The 13,391-nt window shown below is 46.4% G+C and overlaps 1 protein-coding gene and 1 long non-coding RNA gene across 4 annotated transcripts in view; one reads left to right on the top strand and one right to left on the bottom strand.

Moving 5' to 3' along the window:
- The window catches only part of OTUD5 (OTU deubiquitinase 5), a 103,814-nt gene extending 102,168 nt beyond the window's left edge, over positions 1–1,646 (bottom strand). For both annotated transcript variants that reach the window (XM_068248807.1, XM_068248809.1), the window contains exon 1: positions 1,131–1,646. In XM_068248807.1, the coding sequence (XP_068104908.1) occupies positions 1,131–1,547 (417 nt within the window). In that variant the 5' untranslated portion in view covers positions 1,548–1,646. The remainder of the gene's footprint in view (positions 1–1,130) is intronic.
- A 94-nt stretch (positions 1,647–1,740) lies between these two features.
- The window catches only part of LOC137527844 (uncharacterized), an 83,273-nt gene continuing 71,622 nt past the window's right edge, over positions 1,741–13,391 (top strand). For both annotated transcript variants that reach the window (XR_011023224.1, XR_011023225.1), the window contains exon 1: positions 1,741–1,826. This is a non-coding gene — a long non-coding RNA (uncharacterized lncRNA). The remainder of the gene's footprint in view (positions 1,827–13,391) is intronic.

Below are 13,391 nucleotides of genomic sequence, written 5' to 3'. Positions count from 1 at the left end.
AACCGCCGGATATCCAGGTAACTGGTATGGTTTAAAAGGGAATAAATATGGCAGCCTCCATATCCCTCTCACTTCAGCTGTCTTTTAAAATTCCTAAGAGTTGGCAGTTAAGAGATGCATTTCATGTTACATGCATTCAATCAACAAGATTGTAATATGCAAATTAGAGGAGTCAGAGTTGAGGAGTTAGTGTAATCCTAACCCGAGGAGTCGGATTTTTGTACCGACTCCACAGACCTGTATTATACCATGTCACCTCTCCATATTATTATTATCTATTATTATACCAGGACTGCTCTCCCCTCCCCCACACAACAATCCCTGTATTATTATATCATGACACCTCTACCCGCCCCCCCCCCCCCCCCCCCCACATACACACACACACAAAACAACCTCTGTATTATTATACCATAACACCTCCCCCACACAAAAACCCCTGTATACCATGACTCCCTTCCCCCACACAACAACCCCTGTATTATTATACCATGGCACCTCCCCCATACAACAACCCCTGTATTATTATACCATGACACCTCTCCCCTCCCCCACACAACAACCCCTGTATTATTATACCATGACACCTCTCCCCTCCCCCACACAACAACCCCTGTATTATTATACCATGACACCTCTCCCCCCCCCCACACAACAACCCCTGTATTATTATACCATGACACCTCCCCCACACCACACAACAACCCCTGTATTATTATACCATGACACCTCCCCCACACAACAACCCCTGTATTATTATACCATGACACCTCCCCCACACAACAACCCCTGTATTATTATACCACGACACCTCCCCCACACAACAACCCCTGTATTATTATACCACGACACCTCCCCCACACAACAACCCCTGTATTATTATACCATGACACCTCCCCCACACAACAACCCCTGTATTATTATACCATGACACCTCCCCCACACAACAACCCCTGTATTATTATACCATGACACCTCCCCCACACAACAACCCCTGTATTATTATACCATGACACCTCTTCCCTCTCCCACACAACAACCCCTGTATTATTATACCATAACACCTCCCCCACACAACAACCTCTGTATTGTTATACCAGGACTGCTCTCCCCTCTGTCTCTGGGCTCACCTCGGGGTCTATGGCCTCTATCCGGGCCGCCGTCTCGTACTCGTCCTCGCTGTTGTTCCCAGCTCCGTCCTCCAGGTCAGATGTGGTCCCGGCCCCGGGGATCCCCATCCCACCTCCGCTCCCAACAGGGCCGCCACCCGCCTGCCTCCGCCTTTTGCTGTGTCCCGGGCCGGAGCAGCAGCCGCCACCCATCCCCGCTCCGTTATTACAGCAGCAGCAGCCATCCGATCCCTGTCCGGCCCCTCCCCCCGGGCCTCCGGTAGCGGGCGTCGGCGAGGCCTGGGCCCAGCGCGGGGGCGGGGAGGAGCGGGGCCGGGCTCCGGAGCGGGAGTGAGAGTCCGCCCCGCCGGCGCCCCCCCGCTCCCCGTCCTCCTTGTCCGAGGGGGGAGGCGGCTTTTTCTTCGGGAGGATGGTCATCGGTCACCTTCGCCGGACACCGTCTAGCCTGCGTCACACCAACACCGGACCGGGCGACAGCGTCACCACGCACAACGTCCACCTTCCACCCCACGTGACGTCTGGCTGGGCGCCGATTGGCGAGGAGGAGCGGCGGGGCGGGGCGCGCGACCTGATGCCGTCATCGCGCCCGTGCTTGCGTTCCACGCCTCGCTGTCGGCAGGAAAGTTACCATGGTGACCATAGTACAGCGGCCTGGTGACAGCTGTCCGGCTATTGTGCTGTGCTGTGCGGTGCCCGGTAAACACACAGGCTCACTAGTGACGGATAGGATACTGTTGCATAGTTGTATAAGTATACTATATATGTATGAAGAATAGCAGGGAAGCAGTAAATTATGTAGGAGATTACAGTATGGACGAGACTAGAACATATGAAATTATTATTATTATGTAATATCTACATAGCATTGACATCTCCCACAACACTTTACACTGTATTATCTCTAAGGGCCTTTTTTCACTAGGAGCGTTTGCGATGCTGAATCGCAAATCGCTAGCGATTTTTAAATCGCTAGGGTTTGTTAAATAACATAGGAATCGCGGTAGGTATTTTCCACTACCGCAATTTGATTTTTACAAAAGCGCAATTGCGATTCGGAGTGATTTTTACAGTAATTTTACTATGCATTGCTTAGCAAAATCCCAATCGCGTAAAAAAAAATTGAGACTTGCTGAATCGCAATCGCTAGCGACGTTTAGCACTATCGCTAGTAATTGCTAGTGGAAAAGGGCCCATAGGGCCTTTTTCCACTGCACAGCTGAATCGCAAATCGATAGTGATTTTTAAATCGCTAGGGTTGCTACTTTATCATATAAATCACTAGGCCTAAGGCCCGTTTAAAAATGGGTGCTAGGCTGTGGTGGTGCCCCCCTCCCCGCAATGGTCCCACACCCGTGCACTCGCACCTGCTTGCCCCCCTTCGGGACCTGTCCTCCTCTGCCACGTGTCATTCCCCCCCCCCCCTTCCCCCCAGGTCTCGGCAGTGTCTCTGCGTCCCTCCCTGCACATGCGCAGTGGAAAACAAGCACGGACACACGGACATGGGATTCAGGGACACTTGCTCTTTATTAGATAGAATGAGAAGTATTTTCCACTATAGTGATTAGATTTGTAAATCGCAGTCACTTTCTGGAACAATTTTAAGAGGTATAATGCAAATAAAAAAATCGCAATCGCATAACAAAGTTAATGAAAAATCGCAACCACTGGCGTTTGTGATTGCTAGTAAAAAAGGGCCCTCGGGCCCTTTTCCCCGGGTGCACTCTGATTCAATGATTAGAGAGCTCACATTTTGTCTTTGCAAGGGCACCTCAATTACCACATTAATCACAGTGCCCCTTTTCCACCTGTGCCATTCGGGAAAGCGTTGCTTGATGCATTTTTCATGCATTTGCAGTTCACTGCTATAGCAGCCGATCTCAAGCGCTGATATATCGCAGGGAGGAAAACGCACAAGAAACGCTGTGATCACGCTTTTCAGTGGGTAAGGGCCCTTACGGTCAGTACATACTGGTTGCAATTCAATCCGATGTTAGAATTGCATGTGGTTTTCCAATCGCAAGGCCCCTGTGGGAATAATGAGAATTGTGAAGCAGTGTACACAGTGATGCAATGCGATTCCATGAAATCACAGTGTCTACAGCGTTCTTTGAGTGGTTGCGAATCGCAGTAAAAACGCAATGCATGTAGTTATTATTATTGCATATTTTTTTTATCAACAATCCCAGGAGACTTTGCATATTCAAGGAAAATGGTCTTGGCAAAATCACAAGTAGAATTTTTATAAAAATGCATTGCGTTTGCAATTGCGATTCTGTATAGTATTGTGTCTGCATTAAAGGGGAACTGAAGAGAGAGGTATATGGAGGCTGTCATGTTTATTTCCTTTTAATCAATACCAGTTGCCTGGCAGCCCTGCTGGTCTATTTCTCTGCAGTAGTATCTGATTAAAACCAGAAACAAGCATGCAGGTAGTCTTGTCAGATCAGACTTATAAGTCTGAACCACTGAAACACCTGATCTGCTGCATGCTGGTTCAGGGGCTATGGCTAATAGTATTAGAGGCAGAGGATCAGCAGGGCTGCCAGGCAACTGGTATTGTCTAAAAGGAAATAAACATGACAGTCTCCATATACTTCTCTCTTCAGTTCCCCTTTAAAGAGACTCCGTAACAAAAATTGCATCCTGTTTTTTATCATCCTACAAGTTCCAAAAGCTATTCTAATGTGTTCTGGCTTACTGCAGCACTTTGTACTATCACAGTCTCTGTAATAAATCAACTTATCTCTCTCTTGTCAGACTTGTCAGCCTGTGTCTGGAAGGCTGCCAAGTTCTTCAGTGTTGTGGTTCTGCTATGAACTTCCCCTTCCAGGCCCCTATATGCACACTGCCTGTGTGTTATTTAGATTAGAGCAGCTTCTCTCTTCTCTCTTATCTTTTACAAGCTGGATAAATCGTCCTCTGAGCTGGCTGGGCTTTCACATAGTGAGGAATTACAGACAAGGGCAAAGCTGTTTGCAGGAAGAAAAGAGCAGCCTGAAACTTCAGTGCATGAGAGATGCAGGGGGAAAGAAACACACAAATGATCTCTTGAGATTCAAAAGGAAGGGTGTATACAGCCTGCTTGTGTATGGATGTATTTTCTATGTGTGGACATACTGTACATCAACCTACTTCCTGTTTTGGTGGCCATTTTGTTTGTTTATAAACAAACTTTTTAAAACTGTTTTTAACCACTTTTAATGCGGCGGGGAGCGGCGAAATTGTGACAGAGGGTAATAGGAGATGTCCCCTAACGCACTGGTATGTTTACTTTTGTGTGATTTTAACAATACAGATTCTCTTTAAGAAAAAAAAAACTGACAATATGCACTATTTTTCTGCTTGTGTTTGGGAATTGCAAATAATTTGTGCATTTCAATGGACAGAATGCATCAAAAATTAGACAGTAAAATGTAGACACATTTTTTTTTTAATTTGCATGAAGACTGGTTCAAACGTGAGATTTCTAACACTAATTAGAGAGTTCTAGAAATTATTTACAATGTGTTGTTGCGATTCATTATTTAAAATAGAATTTATTTATCAAATTAACCAGAAGTGCTGGTTAGTTTTTCCGACTACAAAATAATATGTAGATCATTTAGGTGTTATAAGTAGAGATACATTTATTGGTGAATGAATGGGAGTAGCGTGAAATGTGAAAATGGCTCTGGTTTTTAAGGGAAAATAACCTGTGGTGGAGACATAGGAGTACTATCGGTTAAAACAACTTTTTTTTTTTCTAAAGCTAATGGGAACCGGTTCAAAAAATAAAGTCAGATACTCACCTAAGGAAAGGGAGGCTCTGGGTTCCATAGAGCACTCCCTCTCCTCTCCCGGTGCCCGCTGCTGTCCTGGCTCCCCCGCAACGGTATTTGCCGTTTCGGTCAAATACCGCTGTCTCCCGGGCGAACGGAGGCTTCGGAAATGCGCGCCCTCTATGACGCACTCGTGTGTGCGTCGCCTGTCTTCGGGAGGACTTGGCTCCCGAAGACTTACGAAGTCCCCTCGGCGTGGGATGAGAATGGAGGAGCCAGCGCAGCACCGGGAGAGGAGAGGGATAGCTCATTAGGACCGAGCCTTCACTCTCCTTAGGTGAGTATCTGCCTTTTTTTTTTTGTATACCGGGGTTACATTAGCTTTACAGGACTTACGAGGCCAAATGTAAAAAAAATGGATGAGCAGCTCTAGGGCCTCCCCTCCTCCCCGATCCACGAACTGGAGACAGCCTGTAGTGTGGATCAGTGGGAGGAGGCCCTAGAGCTGCGCAGCCGCACTTGCATCTATGTGGACTGCGCAGCTGCGGCAACCTCCGGCGGCTATTTTCGAGGAGGCATGACAGCCCCAACCGGGCTGTGTGGTCGGGAGCCGGCCCGGGGGGAGATTAAGCAGCGAGGACCCGGCAGAACTGCACGGAGGGTGCGGATGGCGTCCTCTGTGCATTCAAAATTCATACAGGTACACAACTTTTTTCATACATTTGACCTCGTAAGTTATTTAAGGCTGTATGTTAGGGCACACATTACCACGAGTACTACCTTCTTTCCCTGAAAATAAGACCTACCCTGAAAATAAGCCCTAGCTGGAATTTTGAGCATGCTTGAAATATAAGCCCTACCCCGAAAATAAGCCCTAGCAGAAGTTAAAGAGGAGGAAGAGGCAGACAGTAAGTAGGGACACAGCGGTGCAGTGCCAATCGGGCACTGATCCTGTCATCCCAGCACACAGCTGTGTACAGGGAAGACAGGTCAGGTGCCTTATCAGTACAGTAACATACTTTCAAAACCATGAACATGACAGTACAAAGGAACAGGAAATGTTTTGCTGAAAGACACTTCCTAATAGAAATATAAGACATCCCCTGAAAATAAGCCCTAGCACATCTTTTAGAGCAAAAATTAATATAAGACACTGTCTTATTTTCGGGGAAAGACGGGTAGGAGCAATTTTCTTCCTCACACAGCTCTGCCTCTCTGCTGTACAATCCTCCATCAGTATTAGATACAAAAGTGTTGGGCTCTTATTCCGGGAATACACGGCTCGATTATACCTCCGGATCGATTCCGCGCTCGGCCCCGCAGGCGATTCTCTTATCTTCTGTTCAGTTTCCTTATCTTTGGCAATTGTCCCCCACGCGGTATCGAGCGCAGAATCGATCCGGCGGCTGATTGGACATGTCAGGAATTATAAATCGAGCCATCTAATGGCTCAATCGAGCGGTACAAACGTACCGTGTATTCCCAGCATTAGAGGGCTAGACCATGTTCCTGCACAGGGGGGGTTGCTATCAACTCCTCAGTGTATGGTTAAACCAGTTTCCTACCCTGGTCATTTTCACAGTCCTGCTCAGCTCTGATTACGTTGGCAATAACTTTATCAATAATTAGCACAACTAAATGATGTTTATGTCCATGTTTTTTTCAGGACAAATTAGGCTTTTTGTAGCTGATATTTGTTTTTAGTAATTACCTTATTTTCTATGCATTTTAAAAGGAAAATAAGAAAAAAAAGTGAAAAAAATACACAATTTATCGACTTTCATACATTGTAGCTTTAATGTAAACAGTTCTATTGTACATTAAACCCATAAAAAATTTTTTTCCAATAAAATTTTTATTGAATTTTTCAAGAAACACATATAATGTCAACATAACATTAGAGAACAAGGGTAAAGAAGGGAGTTGTCCATATGCAGGATACATTGAGACTAGTACAGTAACAAGAATGCCAATGACATTCTTCAAAGAGCAGAGCTAATATCTAATATCACTTAGTGTAGTCATACAATACTATAAGCTTAAATTGCATGTTACTTATTTTTGCTATACCTCAAGAGGGTCAAAGGGGTATATAACATAGAGGTGCCATTGACTCGGAATAGCACAGCTAGCCATACAAAAAACCCAATTTGGGCTGGACAGGAGTGCATCCCATTCAACTGGGGGGGAAATAGCAACATTGACGCCTACCCTCCAGTGAGGGCAGGTGAAGGCTTTAGGTCAGTACATCGCAGGTGAGGAGAGATCCTGCAGTAGGACTATTACTTTCAGAACAGAAAGAAGTTAAAGGAGAATGAGAAAAGAGGGAAAAAGAAAGGCTAAACTGAGCCTAAGAAGAGAGAGAGAGGAAAAGAGAAAGGGTAGGTTAGAACAGGGAAAGAGGTAGTTACAAGGGTTTGGGACAGGGAGGCCCCACGACTACACAGTTGTTAATAAAAGTAATATTATGCTAAGGACACGATTCGAGTTATAAGCTGTTCACCCTAGCGCTAAGTTCCGGGCCTAAAAGGTATTGCATGAAAGGTAGCCAGATTTTTATTAAATATGCTAATCTTGTCAAATATTCTAGCCCGCAACTTTTCAAAAAATAATACGCGAGTCAGCCTGTTTTTAACCAGATCAAAGGATAAAGTGCGTGAGCGCCAGGCTGCTGCTATAGTTAGTTTTGTGTCCGTGAAGATGTGAAAGAGGAGTGAGTTCTGCGCTTTAGTTAAATCAGGATAAGGAAGTCCTAGTAGTACGTGTTTTGGGTCTCTGGGAACTGGTTTTGCGATTAGAGAGGATGCCCATGTGCAAACCCTTAACCAAAGACGGCGAACTTTGGCACATTTCCACCAGATATGGTCATGAGTCCCAAGGATGTTGCATCCCCTAAAACAGTGTGGGGAGATGGTTGGTCTGAATTTTGCTATACGAGAAGGGACATAGTACCACCTAAAGAGGAGCTTATAATTAACTTCAATTAGATTGGCGTTTACCGAAATTTTAGGGACATTGGCCCATATATCAGATAAGTCATCGGATTCCAGTGGAATTCCAAGATCCTTTTCCCACGCTGTTATATAGCCTGGCCTATATCGAGAGAATTCGTGAATAAGTTTTGTACAGATGAGAAATAGTGCCAGGAGAAAGGGGATCAGAATAGCATATATGCTCAAATGAGGTTCTAGTAAGTGGCGAGTCGGTATATGCCAGATGGGTCTTAACAAAATGTGAAATCTGTAAATAGCGAAAGAATTCAGATCTAGGGAGATGTTTATGTTCGCGTGGGGAAGCAAATGATTTCATTCCAGAATCTGATGAGAGATTGAAGATTGTGGTAAGGTCTGCTCGGGACCACCAGTGGAAGCTGGCTGGGGAATCTAAGGCCACTGGGAAGGAGGGGTTTCCTAGGAAGGATAAAAGGGGCTTATGAGGGGTTATGAGCCTCCCTGAGTATTTGTAGCTGTCCCAGGTTGCGAGTGATGTTTTAATTATGGGGTTATTGATAGGTTTGAGGAGAAAGCCATAGGAGATTTGAAAGACGGAGTGGTTTGACTAGCGACTCCTCTATATCTACCCAGGCAGGTCTAAACCCATACATTTTATTTGTCTATCCCTCCTGTTTATTTAAACAGTTCATTTGTTTTGATAATGTATTAGATGTAACAATTAAGTAATGTATACAATCTGCTACTGTCTGCTCCTGGAATGTGTATTTTCCACTTGTTTACTAACTCTGCTATTGAATTTCCTGGAGGAGGAGAGGGATTTGCTGTCATTAGACATGTAGCGAACGGTTCGCCGGCGAACGGTTCCCGGCAAATTTCGGTGTGTGAGAAAACGCGGAAAAGCCGCCGCATATGCCAAAAGCAAGGCGGCTGACTCCGCGTCCAAAGCGGCGGTTTGCACGCATAGACACGCGTCTAGTAATATGGTGGAATGCGGAAAAGCTGCCACATGTCCTGACAGCAAAGCGGCTGTTTCCGCGTCCAACGCGGCGGTTTGCATGCAGCAGCGTGCGCTTGGCGTGGCTGGGTCTGTTAGTGCACATAGGCAGATGGAGAGCTACGCGCGCGCGGGCCTGAACTCAGGACCTTTATACCAGCAGGGGAAGTGTCAGCTGATCAGGAAGATCAGCTGATTCCTGCAGGACTCATGATTGGCTGAATGGCTCGGGCGGGGAGGCAGAGTCCAGCAACTATATATTCTGCTGCTTGTCAGTTGCTGGTTGTCTGCCATTGCTAACACGTGCGTGAAGGCACTCAGACCTTAGCTAGACCCGACAGTGTGCCAGAACCGGCTGGAGCTGGGAATCCACACTGAGTCAGATTCTTGATAGCTTAAAGTACTAATTGAATTGTATTATTTGTTAGACCAGTTCCAGGGTGTTGAGATCAAGGCCCTCACACCCCAGACTAGGAATACTGTGCATCTTCTGTGTATTCTCTAGCATAGTTCCAGGGTGTTGAGATCAAGGCCCTCACATCCAAGACTAGGGAACTGTATTATCATTTATGTTATACTCCAGACTAGTTCCAGGGTGTTGATGATCACGGAACTCACACCCAAGACTAGGGAATTGTATTATCATTTATGTTATGCTCCAGACTAGTTCCAGGGTGTTGTGAATACGGACCTCACACCCCAGACTAGGATTGTGTTATTACTGTGTTACGTTAGCCCAGTTCAGGGCAAAACCTTACATATTAGCAGCAGGGCTTCCTGCAACCCAGCCTTGGTCCCTCGCTCAGGGGTCCACAGGCTACAGGAATATCACCCACCGCTCAGGGGTTAATTCCTCAGGAGTATAGGCCGCCAGCTCCTCTGGTGGTCTTTACTCAGAGTTGTTACTGTTGCACCAAACACTTACACCCTCTCCGGTGTCTAGAGGTTAGACATATCTGATTATTGACGATTCCGCAGAACCTCAATAATCGGGTATATCTGTATTCTTGGGGATACTGCGGATCGCCAAGGATCAGATTCTCTCTCTGGTTCCCGACACCAATGGTTACACGCTGGCTCGCGTTTGCCTGCACAAGGCAAACTTTTGCGGAAGTTCGATTCGCCCCATAATGCACTATGAGGGTCAACTTTGACCCTCTGCATCACAGTCAGCAGGCACATTGTAGCCATTCAGGCTACACTAAGCCCTGGAGCCCCCCCCCCTTATATAAGGCAGCCTCCGGCAGCCATCACAGTCACTCGTCTGCCTGCTATTAGACAGAGTAGGGCGAGCTGCTGCAGATTGTTCTCCTAGGAATATTGATAAAAAGAGTAGCACTCATCAATAGGGATGTGGGTGCCCAAGCCTCAAAGGATCCTCACACCTATAGATCCAAAACGTGTAGAAAAGATGTTGGAGGCTGGCACTTCCAAACGTAGAAAAAGCTCTTTATTGAACCATTAAAAACAGTGGATTGTTCTCCTAGGGACAGATTAGTTAGGTTCCTGGCTGCTTAGCTTGCTCCTGGCTGATTATTATTGCTTTTATAGCACCCCTCAACAGCTCTTTTCAGAGCTAATCCTGTACTTTTTTTTTTCTGTGTGTCAAACTGACACTTTTGTTGCATGCACAGCCTTGCTAATTCATAATGTGTGTGCCACTGCCAGCAGCCCAGCACATTCAGTGACTACCTGTGTGCGTGACAGGGTGCTGCACATTGTACTACCCACCCCGTACTGCATATACCCAGTACCTGTTGTGTTTACTTAACCCACCTCATCACTGCATATACCTAGCTTTGTGTTGAGTGAACCCAGCTCACAGCATCTAACTACCTTTACTGTTCAGTGAACCCACCTCACTGCATATAACTAACTACCTGTTGTGTTTTGTGAACCCACTTCACTGCATATAACTACCTGTTGTGTTGAGTGAACCCACCTCACTGCATATAACTACCTTTACTATTGAGTGAACCCACCTCACTGCATCTAACTACCTGTTGTGTTCAGTGAACCCACCTCACTGCATATAACTACCTTTATTGTTCAGTGAACCCACCTCACTGCATCTAAGTACCTGTTGTGTTGAGTGAACCCAGCTCACTGCATCTAACTACCTTTATTGTTGAGTGAACCCAGCTCACTGCATCTAACTACCTGTTGTGTTTAGTGAACCCACATCACTGCATCTAAGTACCTTTACTGTTCAGTGAACCCAGCTCACTGCATCACTGAACCCAGCTCACTGCATCTAACTACCTTTGCTGTTCAGTGAACCCACCTCACTGCATATAACTACCTGTTGTGTTGAGTGAACCCAGCTCACTGCATCTAACTACCTTTATTGTTCAGTGAAGCCAGCTCACTGCATCTACCTGTTGTGTTGAGTGAACCCAGCTCACTGCATCTAACTACACTGCATCTAACTACCTGTTGTGCTCAGTGAACCTAGCTCACTGCATCTAACTACCTGTTGTGTTGAGTGAACCCACCTTACTTCATATAACTACCTTTATTGTTCAGTGAACCCACTTCACTGCATCTAACTACCTGTTGTGTTCAGTGAACCCAGCTCACTGCATCTAACTACCTTTACTGTTCAGTGAACCCAGCTCACTGCATCTAACTACCTGTTGTGTTGAGTGAACCCAGCTCACTGCATCTAAATACCTTTACTGTTCAGTGAACCCACCTAACTGCATATAACTACCTGTTGTTTTCAGTGAACCCAGCTCACTGCATCTAACTACCTTTACTGTTCAGTGAACCCACCTCACTGCATATAACTACCTGTTGTGTTCTGTGAACCCACCTCACTGCATCTAACTACCTGTTGTGTTCAGTGAACCCAGCTCACTGCATCTAAATACCTTTACTGTTCAGTGAACCCAGCTCACTGCATCTAACTACCTGTTGTGTTCAGTGAACCCAGCTCACTGCATCTAACTACCTTTACTGTTCAGTGAACCCACCTCACTGCATATAACTAACTACCTGTTGTGTTCTGTGAACCCACCTCACTGCATATAACTACCTGTTGTGTTGAGTGAACCCACCTCACTGCGTATAACTACCTTTACTGTTGAGTGAACCCACCTCACTGCATCTAACTACCTGTTGTGTTCAGTTAACCCAGCTCACTGCATCTAACTACCTGTTGTGTTGAGTGAACCCACCTCACTGCATATAACTACCTTTATTGTTCAGTGAACCCAGCTCACTGCATCTAACTACCTGTTGTGTTCAGTTAACCCAGCTCACTGCATCTAACTACCTTTACTGTTCAGTGAACCCACCTCACTGCATATAACTACCTGTTGTGTTGAGTGAACCCAGCTCACTGCATATACCTAGCATCCCCCCGAGATGGACAAAATGTACAAACCAGGTAGAGGAAGAGGTAGAGGCAGACCCAGAGGAAGGCCACCAGGCACCGGCAGGTCTGTGCGAGGTGGTGTTGCTGTGATTTCGTGCGGACCTGTCCCAAAATACAGCGCTCAGAAGAAGGCACGTGCCATCACTTCCCAAAATTGTGAGGACGTGCCACTGCCACCAGCCCAGCACATTCAGTGACTACCTGTGTGTGTGACAGGGAGCTGCACATTGTACTACCCACCCAGTACTACATATATCCAGTACCTGTTGTGTTTACTTAACCCACCTCATCACTGCATATACCTAGCTTTGTGTTGAGTGAACCCAGCTCACTGCATCTAACTACCTGTTGTGTTGAGTGAACCCAGCTCACTGCATCTAACTACCTTTACTGTTCAGTGAACCCACCTCACTGCATATAACTACCTGTTGTGTTCAGTGAACCCAGCTCACTGCATCTAACTACCTTTACTGTTCAGTGAACCCACCTCACTGCATATAACCGGTCCCACGCAGCTCCTCTTGTCTCCGTCCCGCATGGTGGAGAGAGGCCAGCCTGACTTCCTCCTTGGAGCTGGCATCTCTCTCTCTGTTGCTAGTTGCAGATTATTATTATTATTATTATATTATATTATTATAGTCTGCTGCCCTCTTATGCAGTGGCCATAGACGGTACTGCACCTGACTCTAATTAAGAGGCTGGCTATAAAAGTCCAGCACTCACTGTTTAGTTGCTGTTTTCCCTGGTCACAGCCACGGTGTTCCGCCACCGTTCGCCCTTCTCTTTCCTGGATTTCCTCCTTGTTGGCTTTTCCCTACCAGGGTCTCCCTCTCCAATTCATCCTCTTTGGCTATCCTTATTGCTACACCTGCCTGCCTGTCTGCCTGATTTAACCTGTTTACCTGCCTGTTAACCTGCCTGCCTGTTTACCTGCCTGCTTGTTAACCAGCCTGCTAACCTACCTGCCTGTTTGCCTGATTTAGCTTGTCTGCTAATCTGCCTGCAGCCTAACCAGGATCCCTGCACTCCCTGTCAGACTCCTGTCTGCCTTCCATCCATCCCTGTTACCTGTCAGTCTCCCTGCTTCACTTCCCTGCCTGCTGCACTCCCCAGGGATTCCCTCTGTCTGCGAGTTCCCTCCAGAGCTCTCCTGTTACCTGCAGCTTCCCTGGGATT

Source organism: Hyperolius riggenbachi, chromosome 8, assembly GCF_040937935.1.
Source record: "Hyperolius riggenbachi isolate aHypRig1 chromosome 8, aHypRig1.pri, whole genome shotgun sequence".
Taxonomy (NCBI): Eukaryota; Metazoa; Chordata; class Amphibia; order Anura; family Hyperoliidae; genus Hyperolius; species Hyperolius riggenbachi.
This window is presented reverse-complemented; position numbering and strand designations above follow the sequence as displayed.